General features: G+C 39.9%; 2 protein-coding genes across 5 annotated transcripts; one reads left to right on the top strand and one right to left on the bottom strand.

Annotated features, from left to right (window-relative positions):
- Positions 1 to 217: 217 nt before the first annotated feature.
- Positions 218 to 4277, bottom strand: LOC115249671 (ankyrin repeat domain-containing protein 1-like). 2 transcript variants are annotated; one of them, XM_029835725.1, is made up of 9 exons: positions 4088 to 4248; positions 3516 to 3698; positions 2886 to 3011; positions 2535 to 2642; positions 1768 to 1866; positions 1593 to 1691; positions 1207 to 1305; positions 672 to 770; positions 218 to 358 (listed from the first exon to the last, which is right to left on the bottom strand). In XM_029835725.1, the coding sequence occupies exons 1-9, from the start codon at positions 4112 to 4114 to the stop codon at positions 266 to 268; spliced, it is 933 nt and encodes a 310-aa protein (XP_029691585.1). In that variant the 5' UTR covers positions 4115 to 4248; the 3' UTR covers positions 218 to 265. The 2 variants fall into 2 exon arrangements, with proteins under 2 accessions (XP_029691585.1, XP_029691586.1); XM_029835726.1 differs by lacking the exon at positions 3516 to 3698 and having other exon boundaries at positions 4088 to 4277.
- Positions 4278 to 8232: 3955 nt separating this feature from the next.
- Positions 8233 to 14794, top strand: LOC115246440 (polycomb group RING finger protein 5-B-like). Of its 3 annotated transcripts, XM_029835393.1 has the most exons (10): positions 8233 to 8434; positions 8556 to 8621; positions 9214 to 9775; positions 10215 to 10311; positions 10481 to 10536; positions 11531 to 11590; positions 12299 to 12468; positions 12562 to 12660; positions 12892 to 12981; positions 13920 to 14794. In XM_029835393.1, exons 3-10 carry the CDS (start codon positions 9622 to 9624, stop codon positions 13965 to 13967), a joined length of 774 nt encoding a protein of 257 aa, XP_029691253.1. In that variant the 5' UTR covers positions 8233 to 8434; positions 8556 to 8621; positions 9214 to 9621; the 3' UTR covers positions 13968 to 14794. The 3 variants fall into 3 exon arrangements, with proteins under 3 accessions (XP_029691253.1, XP_011615861.1, XP_011615863.1); XM_011617559.2 differs by having other exon boundaries at positions 8556 to 9775; XM_011617561.2 differs by having other exon boundaries at positions 8233 to 8621.
- Positions 14795 to 20288: the final 5494 nt, after the last annotated feature.

Genomic DNA, 20288 nt, shown 5'->3' with positions numbered 1-20288 from the left:
ATATTGACCTTAACAATAACTTAAACATCGTTATTTGATTTCACAGTTCAGTTAAAGGTTCCTGTACCCTGCAAAAAGCTGGGTCAAACTGCTGAACCTCTGATGTCGTTGTGTAGTTACAGCATCTGTTCAGGTCCCCAAAGCCATTAGCCTCACATATATCAATCTTTTTATATGGCAATTGGCAAGCATCATTATCTGCTCTAACCACTGCACAGCCTCAATCTCATATTGGCTTCCTGTTTTGACAAGAATGTTCTGGGTTCTACTGGTCATGTCCAATCTGACTAAAGTTACAGAGTAGTTTCTTAGCACCATTCTGCCATGAATACAAAGTCTCCATTGGGGTTTTCCCATCCTGCAGCAGGGAAACAAAAATCAGATCAGAACAGAAATTCTGAAAATGTTCTTTCCATTGTACAGCTGCTACTTAACAGACTCCCAGCAAGAGAACTGAAACAATGTAATTTTTAATTTTTTCAAAAACCAAAAAAAACAGATCTCACAACTTCATTAGTGCCCCAAAAGGACCTCTATTAAATTTCACAAATGTTAATTTACTGGGTTGAAATATCCCCAAAGGCAAAATACTTAACATTGACCTTTCTATTTTGAGTGTTTTTATTTTTGTCTGGATCTGTGAGACCGCATGGATGTTGTTGGATACGTACAGTGTTCTTGGTGTTGAGGCTGGCACCGTACACCATCAGCAGCTTGATCATCTTAAATCTATTGATTCTCACTGCGTCGTGCATCGGTGTGTCTCCATCCTGGTCAGAATATTAGCTGGTCACAAACCAGTCTGGTTTATATTATTACTGTTCTTATGTGGTGTGTTTTCCACAATCCATTTTTGTAAAAATAAATTAAAATTTTAATTATAATCATCATTTTAATCATTGACCAGTTGATTTAACAGATGATGTTTGCATTTTTCAATTTAATTCACGACTTCATTCTTACGTAAATGAAATGCTAGAAAATGCTGAAAAGAATCATTATAAAACAGCAAACCAACAAATTCAAGGAAGCAAACAGGAAATATTGACATATAAATCTTCAAAGGGATATCTTTAAGGAGACAGCAGTTTTTCATCACAAGTAATTTCATTTTATTGTCAAAATACTAAGTGGTATCACTTAGAACTGAAGAGGTTATATTCCTAACTTGCTTCGAATTATGTTTCAAGTGTGTTGGCTTCTTACTCTGTCTTTGGCGTTAACATCAGCTCCACAGTGGATGAGATGTTCTGCACAGTTGCAGTGTCCAGTTCTCACAGCAACATGAAGAGGAGTGCTGTGAAGCTAAATAAATGACATCAGTGTTCTTATTTCCTTTTAACCAGTTTAAAGTGGACACTATTACATCACAGGTACATATTTTGAAAGTACTGAGGCACCAAATTCATATCATGAGTAGTTTAATTTTTCCATAGTGACAAGCTGAATTCCTAGCATGGCAACTGTATGCTTCAAAGTATCCATGTGAAACCACATTTCATCAAATACATTCTGGTGCTCCACAGAGTGTATTCTCATTGTAATGGAGTGGCAACCTCATCCAGAACATATTGGGTATCCATTCATCTAACCTTGTCCCTGTAGGCGAGATTGGCTCCTTTGTCAAGGAGGAGCTGTAGAGCTGGAAGGCTTCCTCCTCTGCAGGCCCAGTGGACCGCTGTGGCTTCCAGCTGAAACCCAATTACAGAGCTGTGTAATCTGTATCTGTATGTTATTATTCATTCTCTCTCTGGTCCTAAATCCTACCTTGTCCTTTTTGTGCATCGAGGCTCCAGCCTCCAGCAGCATTTTCACGATTTCCACATGCCCTTTGAACGAAGCTTTGTGCAGAGCTGTTCTCCTGAACTAAACAATTGTGAACAATTTACCAGATACATACCTTCACCAACTCAAAACATTCAGCAACAAAATATTGAAAAACTTGTTACTGTGGTTATAGTTTTTACTTGATCTTTTATGGTGTTAATGGTTTCTATGTTGTATATATGTAAATTGATGTCTTTGAAGCTTGTACAGGCCCCAGCTCCACACTCACACACAACCTCATGAGTTTAGAGGATGGATGGATGGATGGATGGATGGATGGATGGATGGATGGATGGATGGATGGATGGATGGATGGATGGATGGATGGATGGATGGATGGATGGATGGATGGATGGATGGATGGATGGATGGATGGATGGATGGATGGATGGGCGGGCTTATATTGTGAAGGCAACATACATACAGAACCACAAACTCTCCACCAGCAGCAGTAGCACATTTTAATAATAAAAACTTCATGGAGTAAAGTGAACCTGATTGAACCTATTAGATTGTTAGCATACAGAGCCACTATAGTTTAGTATTCAGCTTTAATTTGATTTTGGAGAATGTGACTTTGTCATTGATGCTGAACTTTACTCATGGCTTGCAGGCTTGGTATTGATAGACTATATACTCACTGATTTTAATTATTGTTTATGTTAATATTTTGAATAAAATAAACACATTATAGAATCAATTCTCACATGGTCACTGATGTCGGGGTTCCCTCCATCAGCCAGGTATTTCTCCACCAGTGAAGGTTTGTTCTCCAGAGCTGCTGTTAGAAACATCTCTCCATTCACATTTTCAGGCTGAGATAACAAAAATAATGTGAACGCGCATTTTTGTCAGCACCTAATTTAATTCTAATGTGACTGAAGTCAGATCAATAAGAGCTCAGCATGGGAGGAAAAAGCAGCCATATAAATAATTTGGAGTAATGAAAGTAGTTCTCTAAAATATGTAAAAATGTCTTTTTTTGCATTAGAGTAATGACGACTCACAGTTTCCTCAGAATTACATCTATAAAATGACTGTTAAAAATGAAACCTAACCAAAGCTTTGGGCTCTGGTTGTTTCTTGTGGATAGGTGTTTTCTTTTCCCTCCTCCTTTTCTTGAGCTGTAGAATGATGAAAAGGTCATCCACCGTCTCCAGCTTAAGTCTTCCACTTATATCCCTCTGACAATGCAGAAAGAGGTTTCAGCACAACACAGTGTATTCTGAACCACTATGAGTTTAAGAGGTCACATGACCAACAATATACAAATGGAAGTGCTGTATGTCCTGAGGATTTTTAATAAAAGCCACAAACATCTTGGTGAAAGCCTGTTTGCTTTCTTTATGATTTTTACATCAATAATTATTGCACTGTAATAACCCAAATATACAATTAGAACTTTGTTTAAAATGCCATTTAAATAGTAGGATTATAATCAGGAAGAATTTGGAAATGGAAAAATACTGATTAATTCTATACATAAATGCAAGTTCAGACACGAAAAGGAATTCAGTCTTTGTGGTAAGAGGTTAAAACTGACAGTTGCGCATGTTTGCAAAATCATTGCTATTGTATATGGTACACAAGTGAATCTCTCCCATCCAGAAATCCACATGGTTCAGTCTGTTGTCATGAGGACTTGTTTTCCTTTCCCTTCTTGTGTAAGTACAGTATCAGGTTCTTACATTAAGCGCTGCTACAATGACTTCCTCTTGGTCACTGCCACTGGCCAGCTGCTGTGGAAGGCTCCTACCCACCAACTCCCTGTTGGACCATCGATCATCCTCCTTCTCTTGATTGACAGCTGTCTCATACTCCCCACCCTCTAAGTCATCTAACTCTTTGCTTTCATGGATTTTACCAGACACCTGAAAGATGGAACGTTTGTGACCACGAGGTTATTATTCAGCAGAGGTGAGTAAAATTTTTCACTTTAAATTCATCAGCGAACCTTAAAAGAGATTTGAATGGATTTTTTTTTTAAATGCCTCATATTCCTTTTAGTATTTGTTTTTATGTTAAATTAAATCAAATGGGACATTTTTTATCCATTTTCAGGAAAAAAAACATTTTTTTTGTTTTACCCCTTGTTATTTTCAAAGAATTTTTAAGGATACCTAAAGAGCAAAGCAAAGGGAAATCATACAGAACATTTAACAGCAGAAGACACCACATCAGCCACAGCCACGAAATTGTCTTTTGTTTGAACCTTCAGCCCTCTGTTGTTAAGTCCATTCTGATCAAAACTTGCATTTACCAGTTCCTCCACACTGTGCAGGCCCATGTTCCTTTCTAAAGTCCAAGAGAGCTGAAGTCCTGTTGTGTGATCTATGTCTGCCCATCTGTCGGTGCTGCTGTCACCTTCTCTCTCTTAAATACTGGAGCTGCATCAATCTTCAACTCAGATCAAGTTGCAGCAGTCATGTGCTCATTTGCCATGTTTGATGCCCCCGCCCACCAACTGCCTTTACACCACACACACACAAACACACACACACACACATGCTTTCTCTTAAGACTGAGTTGATGCCTTATTTTGAAAGTAACATATTGGACTTTAAAACAAGCGTGTGTAATTTTTAATTAGCTTGGAAATACTTTCTGTTGAAAAAAAGTCTATCCATTATTACGGCTTTTTAGACAAATCTATTCAAATGTCTTAATTTATTGACACTATCTTAAGCATTAACCACATAGTGAATCATAATGTTAAACATAGCCAATGGTTGGTAGAAGGGCCATAAATATGCAGTGAATATGATTTCACAGCATCTCAGAAATGGTCACACCTTTAAATCTTCATCATCTCTCATTATATCCAATCACGAGATTAGTAGGAGGTCTGACTGACAGTTCACGGATCCCATTAACATGAACTGTTACTTTTAGCACAAACTGTGTTAGCTCACTCTCAACCAACCAGTGAGCCAGTCAGTTGCCATAACGTCCTCTACCCTGTGGTTATTGGTGATTGCTAGAAGTCCTCCTGGACCATTTGGACCCATGATCATCTAGTGCTCATGTGCAGGACATGCACAGTGACAGTCTGAGTCTGTAAGAGCTTCCGACTCACTAATGTACCGTATTTTCACGACTATAAGGTGCACCTAAAACACTGAGATTTTCTCAAAAATTGACGGTGCGCCTTATAATATGGAGCGCCCTGTGTCTGGACTGAGTTCCAAAATCTGCTGTGCGCCTTTGGTGGGTGCACTACGGTAAACGCTCCGCCAATCAATCAGTGGCACACCTACGCGTAAGGATCCCCTAAAATGGCGCCGATCAAGCGAGACGCGTATGAATGAGGCTTACTTTAAACTGCAGGCGATCGAATATGCGGCTGAAAATGGCAATCGAGAAATCTTAGTGTTTTCGCTTTATGAGGATCTCCATACACGCGAGGACAACTGTTGCGCAGCGGCTGCCCGTGGATTACCAGGAGAGGGTGGCCATCTTCCGAACCTACTGCCGCGACAAGATAACCGCACCCAGCCACATCACCAACATGGATGAGATCCCTCTGACTTTTAACATCCCTTTGACCCACAAAGTGGAGAAAAAGGGGCCAGCACGGTGGCGATACGCACAACGGGGCATGAGAAGTCGTCGTTCACCGCGGTTCTCGGCTGCCACGGAAACGGACAGAGCGCTGGATGACGGAAGGCGAACACTCCTTCGCAAAGACTATGAGGCAGCGGCGGGCAAGTTATGCCACCATATGCGAGTGGATTGTAGATGCATGGGCTATGATACCGTCTTCATGTATTGGAAGAGCTTTCACAAAATCAACGCTGAACCGGAACCGGTCGGTGAGTCCGATTCAGATGATTAAGAAGAGGAATTCGGGATGTTGGACATTGAAATAGTGCAGCTGTTTAATTCAGATACAGAAGATGAAAACTTTGATGGTTTTGTGGCGGAAGAATGAATATTTTGTTTAATAAATGTGCCGTAACTCACGGTTTTACTTCCGTTGTCATTTTTTACTGTATGTTTCAGCATGCGCCTAATAATACCTTGTGTATGTTCTAAATACAGAAATAGCACCCATAACTGAGACTGCGCCTTTTAATACAGTGCGCTTTATGGTCGTGAAAATACGATACATTAGTAGAATTTAACATAGTTTATACTGTAGGCAACCAAAGATGTGAGTACTGTTGCACTTATGGCAGTTGTCTGGCTTCTAGCCCTTTCTACAAAACAAAAGATGTGTTTTCAAATTGTTGTAGATTTAATAATAATAATTGGAATCAGCCTTTTTACCTGAAACAATATTATTAAAAAGTCTTTGTAAATACTGCTTGAAGTATACAATTTGGCACCTGTTAATGAGTTTAGAATAAATATGAAATTTAAAAGGAAAGTTGGATAAATGGCACAAACTGTAGGAGTGATAAAAATCAATACAAAATTAAAGCCCTACTTTTTTAACATACTAGTTTATTTAAATTTTAGGTGCAGGTGAACTTGCCTGTAAATGTTGAGCTCATCAGCATAAAAATGAATGGCTGATGGTATTATCATTTTAAATATATCCTCTTTTCTTTTAGTGCTGTGAATCTGAAATAAACCATGTGGATGATGTTATTGGTTGGAGTTGGGACCTAGGGGACAGACAGTCAGACTAAATGAAAGAATGGACCTAACCCCTCCCTCTTCATATTCTAAATGTGAAGGGGACAGCTCCTTTATATGTCTGCCGGTAGTCTAAGGCTGGTTTGGTGACAAAGCTTACATGGATACATCACTGAATTCTTTTAATATAAATAGACCCCATGCAGAATTCCTTCTGTGGAAATATATCATGTTTAGTTTATTATTAGCTGTGTAAATCCTTCAACCAGTGACCGCTCTCATTTGAGGAGGGGTTTGATTACAGTGCCTCAGAATTGTTTATGAGCATGCAAGTGTTTGTCAGATAATCTCTCACTCTGACGTGTTGTTCATCAGCAGAACTTTAAAAGAAGAAGGCAGTCTAAAGCCACCACCAATGTTGATGTTTGACATGTTGGCAGGCAAGACCAGATAAGGTTTCACTTACTGGAATCAGTGCTTTGTTTAAAGAGATCAGGTTGAAATTTAAATTAAATGAATCCTAAGATTAAGATTCACATTCCCACCACCCCAGTCACAGGAAGCAATTAAGAACAAGAATAATCTATCACAGATGTAACATTGAGAAACCAGAAACTGCATCATCCTAAATATTAAATTGATTTAAAAGTAAAAGAAATGGAGGAAAGAATCATGTAAATCAAAATATCACACATCTGAAGATGTCTTTTATTAGATTTCATTTTTTCCTTCCAAAAAATAATGATAATTAATTATTGGTTTGGTAAATAAATTCCTCAAGACAATACTGCCATAAACTTAGTAAATTACATCTTAAAATCAATCCAAAACAATAAAGGAGGTGACAGTTTAGTTCTGGTTGTAATTCTTAATTTATGTTGTTGAGGTTATGAGTATTTCAAATGATTGCTGCCAAACTGGAATTAATCTATAAAGTGGAGTGAGAAATTACTGCCTGCAAAGTATCACTTGAAGGAAAGCAGCCAGACCAGATGGTGTCCCGGGACATGCTCATTATATGTGGGTGAGCTGTCTGCAAAGTATCACTTGAAGGAAAGCAGCTGGACCAGATGGTGTCCTAGGACATAGTGCTTACATGTGTTGACTGGTTGACACCTGTGTTCACTGACATCTTTCACATTTCCATAACATTTGCTGCTTTCCCAATATCCCTTAAATAATTAAATCCACAATTATTTTGGCCTTCCCTTAGAACTTCTACTCTGCAATAGTTCAGTCTGTGCTCTTCACCGCTATCATTGTCTGGCTAGGCTGTGATTCAAATCTGAACAGGAGAAGACTGCAACGACAATCAGGACTGCAGAGAAAATGTTTTGGACCAATCAGCCAGGGCAGCCAGGACAGCCAGGACTTATACCAGTTCAGGGTGAGAAAGAGGGCCAGTAATATCTCTGGAGAGCCAAACCATTTAGACCTCTTCCCTCTGCCAGGAAAAAGTACTGTTGATCAAAAACAATAAAAACAAATTCTTCCTGCTGCCTGCCAAAACATTGGCTTGGTTAGTCACATTTCTAGTATGTAGTGACAAATTAATAAATGATTTAAAAAATATCTTTGAGTGAATTGTTGTGCCCCTTAAAAGTATCTTACAAGTTATTAATTCTGCATTTACTAATTCTATCTATCTATCTGTCTGTCTGTCTGTCTGTCTGTCTGTCTGTCTGTCTGTCTGTGTGTGTGTGAGCGCGCGCGCGTTATATAAAATAGTTATTTAGAATAACCCCCTATGTATACAAACTGCGTGTGTTTGTGTCACAATTACACAATCACTTTCAGTTTTTCGGCCCCGCCCACCGCCGCTCTCGGATGCGCGTCTGCTTCTGACTGTCGGACGGATCCGTTGGAGGGGAGCGCGGGGGGCCAGTTCCAGACCGAACCGAGCAGTTCAGCGTCTCGCTTCGGGATAAACCGTACGACTCTGAGGGGTCTCGAGGCACTTGATGGGCGTCCCTACTGGGCCTCGACGGTCCTAACTCGGCGTATGAGCAATTAATTGCGGCCGGAGGTGAGGCGTCTGCTTCTAGTTATTTTTTGCGGATTCATCCGCGTCACGTTCCAGCCAAACTTTGACGCTGCTCACACCTCCCCCCGTTCCCCCTTTTCTCGACCCTTCTCTCTCACTTCAGCCCCCCGCCTCTTCCGACGGCAGTTTGTGCGTGACTTTGCACGCGCAGAAACATGCGGGAATGCTGGTAGGTTTTAGCCACGATGTCGTTTTAAAGGCCCAAACAGGAAGCTCTGAAACTTTTAACGTCGGAATGCGCGTATTTGTGCGGGTGTGTCACACCAACCATCTGCGTCTACGCTCGCGAGCTTGACACTGTACGCTACATTATGCTGTAATGTGCTTGAGGCGTCCATTGACATGTTTTTTTTTACACGTGACGTAACAGTGACGTTTCTAATCGACGCGTGCGCGCGCGTATGCTTAGAAACTGCGCACTTGAGATTTTCGTGACAAATCGCACGCACATGGGTTCGGTGTTTCACCGTAGCATATAGTTGGTGACGTCATTTCCAAGACGTGCGCAGCCAGTAGTGCAGATTGTCCTGTTAGAAACAGGTGAATAAAAACATTGTTGGAATTCATCAGGAAATAACGGCGTGTTTCTATCAGATTAGGGGCTTGTTTTCCAATATTTTGCAGATCAGCAGTATTTTCTTTTTTTTTTTTTAAAAAAGAAACATTTAGATGTAAATGGATTTCAATTTTAGACACTTTTGTCCAGGATTTATTCGTTTTTTTGTACATTTTTATGACTTTGACTCTTTTCTGTACTTCAGGTGTGAGAAGTCATGTGAAGTAACAGCATGTCCACACTAGCAATAACACCAGCAGCCGTGGTGCCACAGTAATGAACAGCATTTACTGTCTACATCTGACCTCAGACCTATTATGATTTTTAATGCGCTAGCACAGAGAGGGAAGTGAGATGATTTCTGGGAATGATTTACAAGTAGGATCAGACATATTGGACAAAGTTTATTTTGTTAGACTGTAAATTGAAAAAAGGACAAACTAATATGGTCCGAGGATGGAGAAAGATTTCACGCAATTGAATCTTTCTTTCAAGTTTTTGTCAAACTAATTGGACTAGCATTAGCCTTTAGCCACCACTTATAAACATTATATAACAATTGGTGATCGATCCTCATTGATTAGACAGGAGCCAGAACTGTTGCTTGCTGCTTATGCTTGGCTACATCATAAGACAAGTACTAGCTCAAGAAATGGCTGCTACAGGAAGGAAGCACTTAGTGAGAGACTTTAATCATTTCATCACCTGTTACCTGTGTCGAGGCTACCTGATTAAACCAACCACAGTCACCGAGTGCCTGCACACCTGTGAGTGAAATACATCAATATTCATAAGCATTTTTCTAATAATGGTTTGGGCTCACATCCTGCTGTCATTAATAAAACCATTTTATTCTTCAGATAAACAACTGAAAGTCTAGACATTTCATTGCCCACTTCAATTCACTTTCAATTTTATTGACTAAAAATTGGTTTCTAATGTGTAAAAAAAAAAATTTATCATTAGAAATTCAAACATATTGGAATTACATTTTTGAAAGATAGATTATGCTTGGTGACTGTCTAGCTGGTACCAATGTTAACTGATATTGCTAAATCCTTTCAGTTGGATGAAAAATCTTAAGCAGCTTTTCAGACTAAATGAGATGTACAATGATGTGCTCAAAGCCAAATGTCTTTTTTTTTTCTTTTTTTTTACCAAAGATGCTAATAATACTTCAGTAACCTGTGTTTGCGCCTTTCCCAGTCTGTAAAAGCTGTATCGTGCAACACTTTGAAGACAGTAACGACTGTCCAAAATGTGGAATTCAGGTTCACGAGACTAATCCACTGGAGATGCTCAGGTATGACTTACTATTTTTATTAGTAGTAGGAGTGATAGTAGTATTGTGATTATTATCATAAATATTAGATGTTGTATAGCAGCTTTTAAAAAACAAGGTCCTCTTCATCATTGGATCAGGGTTAGTTAGGGTTAGCTCTTTTTTCTGATGTGTTTTGTTCCTCTTTTAGGTTGGACAACACTCTGGAAGAAATCATTTTCAAGCTGGTACCAGGACTTCGAGAGAGTGAGTTTACTTTAAATTGTGCAACAATACGATAGGTATCTGCACATGTTTACAGGCTTCCATTTTACATACATGGAAGCTCTCATTGTGAATTCTGGAAAATCCCCACCAATCACCAATGTTGTCTCACCTCTAAACAGCAAATTCACAAGAGGAAGCAATATTAAATTTCTTATACTTTAGCCTGAGCTCTGCTCCCGAGATCCCAGTTTACAGATCTGTCCATTCCTCTCGTCATTGCATTGGTGGGTTTAATCTGGGATTATTTCAAGGTTGTTTATGGATGCCACCAAGTTATTGATTTATTTTCATTTACTAGAAATCTGCATCCATGTGCTCTTTTTGTTTCAGCTTTTGAAAATTCCAACATTTTTAAATTCACATTATATTAAAATGGTGTGCAACTATGGGAATTGTCTCTGCCATTCTTAAATGGATTACTGACTCCCAGACCTGTAAAGGAATTGCAGCCGCAGCACTTTTGTGCAGTTTTGTGCAATCAGACTTGTTCTGATTGTTTGGAGTATGTTCATCATCATGCAGTACACCCAAACTAGCATTGACATTGCAGTTTGCACCAGAAGTCAGCTGAAGAACCACAGAGGACATGAAATCCTCCAGGTACAAAAACAGAAATATCAGGCTGCAGAGTGTGATGAAAGCACCAATGGCAGGCAAGAAGAGTTGTCTTCTCTACAAACAAAATGGATGTGCTATTCTCGCTCCCAGGGAATCAGATTGTATTAGATGAGGCATCCGTTGTGTTCTGTGTGGAGAGGTGTTTCATGGGAACATATTGTGACTTTAGCCACCTTACCCACTTCCACAGTTCTGGATAAGGAAGGAAGAGGCCTAGAACAACCAGTTTTTGTAATGTTTTTTAATGGTCAGAAATCTGCCTGTTGCTTATGTGTTTGAAACCTTTATTTGTTGCATTAGGGAAAATTGTCCTATTGTTCATTCCAGTGGTTTTATTTGTTGTTAATATGAACAGAAGAAGAACAGGATGAACTTGACTTCTGGAGGCAGAACCAGCCTAAAGCAAACAGCCAAGGTAGACTCTTCATGTCCTGTGAATATGACAAATATAAAAAATTTTCTTCTGTAACTACTGGTGTGAAAAGTGTACTGTTTATTTGTTGTTCTATTCTAATCATGGTGATTCCATTCCCACAAATCTCTTATCGTCTAGATGACCCATGATCAGTTGTAGATGTATGCCACATGTTTCAGATCTGAGTTTCCTCCAAAAATGTGCCACTGCTTCATGGTCTCAGTTTTATAGCAGTGGCTTGTAGTTATTCTATGCTATTTATATTTTTATTATTTATACGTATCAATAATTATATTCATATATTGTTTTTGTATTTATTATCTTTTATTGCGTATATTTTAAATTTACATTTTTTATTTATATTTTCTTTTCTGTAGACATACATTAAATATGTCTTTGTTCTTTGCGTGTGCAGTATCATGCGGCTGAGTAGATTATCACCGTCCCTCTCACAAAAATGTCATTTCCTTTTTATGGCTCAAATGTGACACTGCTAACATCTATTGGACAATGTAGATGTGACATCTCTCCTGGATCTATGTTAATCTCTCACTATTTTTTCATGTTTCCTTGTGTTACCTTCATTTTCCTTCTGGGTCTCTTTCTGGGACAATTACAGGCAACCCTAATCCTTTAACAAACTGTGTTTATATTAGCACATTTTTGTAAGGCGTCATCCCTCATCCTGTGTCTGGATTTTGTTTGTAGAAAGTTTAACTTTCCACAAGTTTGTGCTACCTGAAGTCAGGGTAGTTGGTCGGGACGGTGATGATTGTGACAATGGAGGTGACAAAGACTACCACCGCAGCGACCCTCAGATCGCAATCTGTCTAGACTGTCTACATAATACGGGACAGTCAGGCGAGAGCAGCGTCACGGTGTGTCTTCAGTATTTGTCCATTCAGATGTGATAAAACTGAAAACATCACTTTCAGCTGCTGGATGTGACTCAATCAAATGTGTTTGTTTAGGATTTGATGAAGAGGTTTATCCGCTGCTCCAGCAGGGTTACTGTGGGAACCATAAAGAAATTTCTGAGTCTGAAACTGAAACTTCCCAGCTCATATGAGGTAAAAAAACCCAACATTTTCCGATCAAGAGTGAACGTTTCTTAAGGTCAGATGTTGTTTCATTAAAGTTAACAATCAAACAGTTTTTCAGGATGTCTTGAGTTAATTGTTTACATGTTGATCTAAAATTTGTGTCCAGCATCATCATCCTCATCACTGTCAGGGTTTTCTTTCATTTTATATTTTTCTTTTGGCGGTGTGCTAATATCAAGTCTCCTGATTTTTGCACAGTTGGATGTTCTGTGTAACGGAGAGATCATGGGCAGAGATCACACTCTGGAGTTCATCTACATGACTCGCTGGAGGCTTCACAGAGACAATGTATGGCTATCAACAGAACCTCCTCCTTTTGTGTGTGTTCTTGTACAAGCTGCACGCGCCATTAGATTAGAAAATTTTTGTGAAAAGCGATTATAATTAGTCTGGTCCTCATAACTAAGGTTAAAGTTTTGCAGGTTCAGGTTAGAGTGGGGATAGGGTTGGGTGTCCTCACAAAGAGAAAATAACAAAAAAAATTATTATTAGGAATGTTTTTAAATTGATAGTCCCTCCCAAATTGTCATTATTATCAAGCCATGAAACTTCATTGTGGAAAAACAGGAAAATGCCCATTTCAAAGTGTACAGAAATAGTGCATCATCCTGGGTAGATGGGATGTGGGGTTAGGTGGTGCTGTGAACTGTCTTCAGAGAAGAGTGCAGAATAGAGCCATCGCTCTTCTACAGCTGAGGTGGTTTAGGTCAAGAACTTTCTTGATCGTCTTCTGGTAAGGTGTTCCTGGCATGTCCAGCTGGGAGGAGAAGCCAAGAACATGCTTGATGAGATTGTAGCCCTGGACAACAGTGATTATCATAGATGCCTGTTCAGATCTTGCACAAATCAGCTGCATTGACTTTCTTTATTCTGGCTCCTGATACCAGTAAAACCCATGGTGAGTGCTGTTGTTGCACCAGTAAATTCTTCTGAGTAACGTAATGAAGAATAAATAGAGTTTCCAGTGGAAGGTGTCATGTCATTCCTACATTAGAAGCATAAGTCCAGCTTTTTTTCCCTCATCATCTATGCAGATAAAGAAAGGGAGGGTGATGCCCAGCATATAGGGTTAGCACGTGTTGTCAGGTGCATACAGGTTAGGAAGTTACAGGAATCGGTCTTAAGGTCAGAGTTGCATGGCTGTTGTAAACCCTGAAGTTACATTGGTCAGCACTGAACACACCACTGTTTTATTGTATCTAAAAATGCATTTGTTTCTGTTTCAGACATATCCGATGGTCCTGGAGTACCGTCCAAGGATTGACTTTGGTTAAAGCCTCCCTCTCACACACTCTCACACACACATATGTATGGAAGACATATAGAACCTATACAGTATTTGGACATATGATGTCATGAACTGTATCAATGTGCAGTATAGAAATGTATTTTTGTACAGCAGGTAATAAAGTCAAGAAATTATGTTGAAATGTTTTATGTTATATAGAATAATATATGCTACAACATGTGATATTTTTAATGTATGTTTCTGTGCCTAAAACCCTGATGGATGGAGTTGAGCATATTTTCTGCCTGTCTCTTTATTCAGTAGATTAAATATTGATTTTTTTATTGCTACTGTTGATAATTGTTTTCATGTTTTATTCTCATAAAAATAAAACAAATAGTTCAGAACATTTTTTAAATTTGCTTGAATTTTAACAGGGATGGCTGATGTTACATCGCTCCAATGAGCAAAATTGAACAAATAGAAACAACTGATGATTATGTTTATGACCCACTAAACTTCTTTCATTTTCACTGTTTTTACATGTGACAGACAGCAGAGGTTTGTGGGTAATGTTTATGATGTCTGCAAAACACAACAAGAGTAGATTTAAAGTGAGTGCCCCCAATGCCGCAGCTCTGGCCTCAGCCCTGAAGGTAAAGGAATCTCCTTGTGCCGCTTGACTTCAGTGTGGAGGAAGGAACGGGGTTATCACAACCATAATATGTGTTAAAATAGCTAAAATGTGCCTTAAAATGTTCAAAATCTTTTCCAGGAGTTCTTAAGAAATACTATCACACTTCTGTTTTTTTTATGGAGACTCTTGTGAAAAGCGAACTTAAATATGTTACAAATAAAAACTTTACGCTTTTAGTCATTTTTTTCATTACTGTAGGTTTTATCTACATATGCCATAAACATGTTTCACTGATTGCCAGTTTTTGTTAAACAGAAACAAAAATATGAAGGCCTTCATTTTGAAACAATTTCACAGCCTTTTCTGCACCATCTGGATATTGCTCAATTTTTATTTCAGGTCACACTGCCTAAGTATTACCACTTAAAGTATTTATTTTCTTAAAGTCACATGAGAATTTCACATGCCAGAAGTGTCAGGTATGACAATGACATGACTCAAGTTATGGACTCGAGTGACAACCTTCAGAATGTGCTGCTCATACAGAGAACGAATATCAAAGGTTATTTAGTGTTAAGATAAAGTGGATATTTATTTGTGAAGATGACTGAAAGAGGGTTAGGATAAACAGCTTGAGCAGACAAAACAGTAAAAAAACATGTTTGTGAAGGAAAATTATTACTTCTCTCTAAATTCTAAATTGTACTGTAGATTGACCTTTATTCTCAATTGGTGTCCTGAAGTAACTTATGAGCTCTCAGTGACCATATCTTAGTTTTATTTTTTTCCAGAGACAAAACAATGCTGAAGGGACAAACAGGCTACATGATTCTGTTGTGTCCAAGGTTAGCATCTTATGTTTGGGATAGTAAAAGACCGAATGGCTGGCACCATGCATGGTTGACGCAAGCCAATGACCTTCCATTTGCCTTATACTGTATACTTCTTGGTACAAATGTCTCATCAGAATTGGTGCTGGCACTGCATGCATGAATTGTTGCTTTGTTGGTATGTCTGTGAAGGTTCTCTATCATCCAGGTCACGGTAATCCTGGTAGTTGTATCATAGCAACTGGACAATTTGAGTTTCTTGAAGATGTTTCACCTCACATCCAAGAGGCTTCATAAGTTCTAGCTCACTTTTTGGGAGTTCCAGGTACTTGTAGTCTTCAAGAGCCATTAACACATTTGGTGCTTCAGTCACCTGGTTGGTGGATGATGTTTTCTCAGTGAGGAATCATCTAAAATGTTGCTGTGTTGGTACACTTCTGATCACTAAACTTCATTCAACACAAGTCATCTGAGTCTCCTGTTTGTGAGTTCCACAACTTGCAGAATTTCCATAACGGCATTTAAGGAAAGTTTTGTGAAGGTAAGGGTTGCATTAAAAAAGGCTGTATATTACATTTGGCTACTTCTCTTTGTAATCATTATAATAACAATTATTTTTTATGTATTTTATTAGACTTAGGCACTTGTGAAATAAAAGTAATAACCAGTTGTCCTTAATACAGTTAGCAGTTGCAGTTAGGCCATAGATCACATTAAATCATGATTTTCTGTAATTCCTTCTGCATCAGAGACTTAGTGGGGGAGGTTAAGCAGCTACTTCAGCAATAGACTCAGAGAGCCAAGTAAAAAGGATGCTTTCATTGCTCACACTTTCAGACTGTATATCTTTCTGCACTGTGTCTGAGCCAGGCACCTTCAGGTCTTCTAATCCCACCAATTTACACCGTGAAACGTATTTGTGCATTATCAATACCTGTGCCACAATATGAATCAACAAATATATTGTTGGGGTCCAGGGTTCCCAGTCATGTGTTGTTTCCTGTTGTTTTCCTGCAGGTGGTGTGGAAGAGCCAATAAGCATCTACAGCTGGTGCTGCAGGTGGACACACCTGCCAGCAATGTCCGTCCTATTTAAGGACAGAACACCTGTATGCCAGCGTTGGAGAGTTGTCATGTTTTTCATGGTAACCTGACTCCTGTTGCTAGTTGTTTGTTTTGAAGCACACACTCTGACTGTTTCCTGACAGCAGTCATGTGTGGGCTTCATTTTAATCTTTGTTGCCATGTTAATTTTGTAATTTTTGTAGGCTATGTGTGGCTGCATTAGGACTTTGATGACTGTGTTTTCTCGTCCGGGTGTGATGGAGAATGACGATGATTCTATGAATGAAGAGACTGCATGGTCAGTGTTAATAAAGAGCTGGTGTTTTTGAAGAACCATCTCAGTTTTCTGGACTAGCTTTGTTAGGGCTGCTCCCTCAACCTAATGGGAAGAGAACCTCATTGAGACACTTTTTCCTGCTCGTTCAAGGGCTCCACAGAACAGAACAGAACCAGTGACAAAGGGCATCCTTGCTAAAGTCCAACATTCAAACCAAGCTCCTACTCCCGTCGTCCAGAGACTGAACAACCCATAGCAGAGGGCTATGGCCCCCATACTTGGAGTCGGTGTGTAACTACGCAAAACCGATGTCGGACTCCGTAGCATTCTCTGGTCCCCTCCCCAATCTGGCCAGCGATGAGATGTTTAGCGGCATGTCGTCGCTTCGTCGCTGGCTGTCACGGTGGTGCCCCGAAAACCAGGTGGCCTTTATAGACAATTGGAGCACCTTTTGGGGAAAACCTGGTCTGATTAGGAGAGACGGTGTCCATCCCACAAGAGATGGTGCTTCTCTCATTTCTAGTAATCTGGCTAATTTTATTAGACCCAAAGTGACCTGACAATCCAGGGTCCAGACCAGGATGCAGAGTTGTAGTCTTACACACCTCTCTGCTGCTTCCTTAGAACCTTCATCCACCAACAATAACATATTTAACACCATAGAGGTAGTCTCTGTTCCACGGTTAAAAGTTCACCAAGCACAGAGCAGGGGAGCGGTCAATCACCAAAATCTTATTAAAATTAATACTGAAGCACAAGGTGGAGAAACTAATATCACAATTAAGTGTGGACTGTTAAATATTAGATCTCTTTTGTGTAAATCCCTGTTAGTACACGACCTGATAGCGGATCATCACATTGATTTATTTTGTCTTACTGAGACCTGGCTTCAGGAGGAGGAGTATGTGAGCTTAAATGAATCTACTCCTTCTACCCATCTTAATTATCATATTCCACGTGTTACTGGTCGAGGAGGGGGAGTGGCAGCAATCTATCACTCCAAGTTATTAATTAATCCCAGACCAAAACATGGCTTCAGTTCATTTGAAAGCCTGACTCTTGGCATCACTCATCTGAACTGGAGGACAGAAAAGCCACTTCTGTTTGTAGTTGTATATCGGCCCCCTGCTGGTCCACATTCAGAGTTCCTGTCTGAGTTCTCTGATTTCTTATCTGACTTGGTCCTTAGAACGGACAAAGTCATTATCATTGGAGACTTTAATATCCATGTAGACGTTGTAAATGACAGCTTTAGAAATGGCTTCATTTCATTACTTGAGTCAGTTGGTTTTCTCCAGCAGATAAACCAACCAACTCATAGCTTTAACCACACCCTAGATCTAGTCCTGACTTATGGTGTTGAGGTAGAACATGTGTCAGTGTTCCCTCAGAACCCACTCCTGTCAGACCATTCTTTGATCACTTTCACATTTATGATTAAGGATTCTTCTATGCTCAGAACAAAGTCTTACTATAGCAGATGTCTTTCAGATAATGCTGTAGCTAAGTTTAAGAAAGTGATCCCTGTGCTAATCCCAGGACCACTGTGCGTTTCCCCAGGGATCAATCACTACAATCTTAGCCCTGCTGAGGTTGACTCTGTTGCTGAAGGTGCAGCAACCTCACTGAGAATCACACTTGATTCTGTTGCCCCCCTGAAAAAGAAAATAGTAAATCAGAGGAGGTGTGCCCCCTGGTATAATTCACATATCAGGACCCTCAAGCAGAAAGTGCGAAGACTGGAAAGGAAGTGGCATTCTTGTAAAATAGACAGCTATCATGTAGCCTGGAAAGACTTTCTATTAGGTTACAAAAAGGCCCTTCGCGAGGCTAGAACAGCTTATTTTTCTTCTTTGATTGAGGAAAATAAGAGCAACCCCAGGTTTCTTTTCAGCACTGTGGCCAAATTAACTAAGAGTCACAGTGTTTTAGATCCACGTATCCCTTCTTCCCTCAGTGGTGAAGACTTCATGAGCTTCTTCACTGATAAAGTTCTAGCTATCAGAGAGAAAGCTAACCAGGCTATCCCAACAACTGGACCATCACCAGATGTGCCGACTGTGGGAATATACAGGTTCTCCAACGAGCCCTTAAACTCCTTCAGCCCTATACATTTTTCTGAGGCGTCATCGCTAATTCAGAAATCCAAGACCACCACGTGTCTTTTAGATCCCATCCCAACACACCTGTTGAAGGATGTTCTACCACTGATAGGCAGTTCTATCCTGGACCAGATCAATGGTTCTTTAGTGACAGGTTATGTACCCCGGTCCTACAAGGTGGCAGTGATTAAGCCGTTGCTTAAAAAACCATCACTGGATCCTGATGTGTTAGCAAATTATAGGCCAATATCCAACCTTCCTTTTATCTCTAAAGTTCTAGAGAAGGTGGTGGTGACTCAGTTACTGGAGCACCTGCAGAGGAACAGCCTGTTTGAGATGTTTCAGTCAGGCTTTAGAGCTCACCACAGCACAGAAATAGCACTTCTTAAAGTCACTAATGATCTTCTCATAGCTTCCGATCATGGACTGGTCTCTATGCTGGTTCTGCTGGACCTCAGTGCTGCTTTTGATACAGTTGATCACAGCATCCTGTTACATAGACTGGAACATGTGATTAGGATTAAAGGGACAGCACTAGACTGGTTTAGATCATACTTATCTGATAGATACCAGTTTGCTTATGTCCATGGTGTTCCCTCCTCATACAGTAGGGTTAGCCATGGAGTTCCTCAAGGTTCTGTACTCGGACCAATCCTCTTCACATTGTACATGCTTCCCTTAGGGAACATTATTCGGCAGCATGGGATACATTTTCATTGTTATGCTGATGACACTCAGCTCTACTTATCCATGAAACCCGAGGAGACAGAGAAGTTAGTGAAGCTCCAGACCTGTCTTAAAGACATAAAGTCCTGGATGTCTTCAAATTTCCTCCTCCTTAACCCAGGAAAAACTGAGGTCATGGTGTTTGGTCCTGAACCTCTCAGGGATAGATTAGATCACATAATCACTCTAGATGGTATCTCATTAACATCTAGTCTCTCTGTGAGGAATCTAGGAGTAACTTTTGATCAAATTCTCTCCTTCAACTCACACATTAAATTAGTCTCGAGAAGTGCCTTTTTTCACCTGAGGAACATCACAAAGATTAGGTAACTATTGATGCGGCATGATGCTGAAAAGTTAATTCATGCTTTTGTTACTTCCAGGCTGGACTATTGTAATTCTTTATTATCAGGGTGTCCAAACAACTCTTTAAGAAGCCTCCAGTTGATCCAAAATGCTGCAGCCAGAGTTCTGACAGGTATTGACAAAGAGATCACATAACTCCTGTACTGGCGTCGCTTCATTGGCTGCCCGTTAAATTTAGAATAATTTTTAAAACCCTTCTTTTGACCTACAAGGTCCTCAGAGGCCTAGCTCCATCCTACCTGGAGGAGCTAGTGATACCTTATCAGCCCAATAGACCGCTCCGCTCTCAGAATGCTGGTCTACTTGTGGTTCCCAGAGTTTCTAGGAGTAGAATGGGGGGCCGAGCATTTAGCTACCAGGCCCC

Source organism: Takifugu rubripes, chromosome 4 (genome assembly GCF_901000725.2).
Source record: "Takifugu rubripes chromosome 4, fTakRub1.2, whole genome shotgun sequence".
Lineage (NCBI taxonomy): Eukaryota > Metazoa > Chordata > Actinopteri > Tetraodontiformes > Tetraodontidae > Takifugu > Takifugu rubripes.
This window is presented reverse-complemented; position numbering and strand designations above follow the sequence as displayed.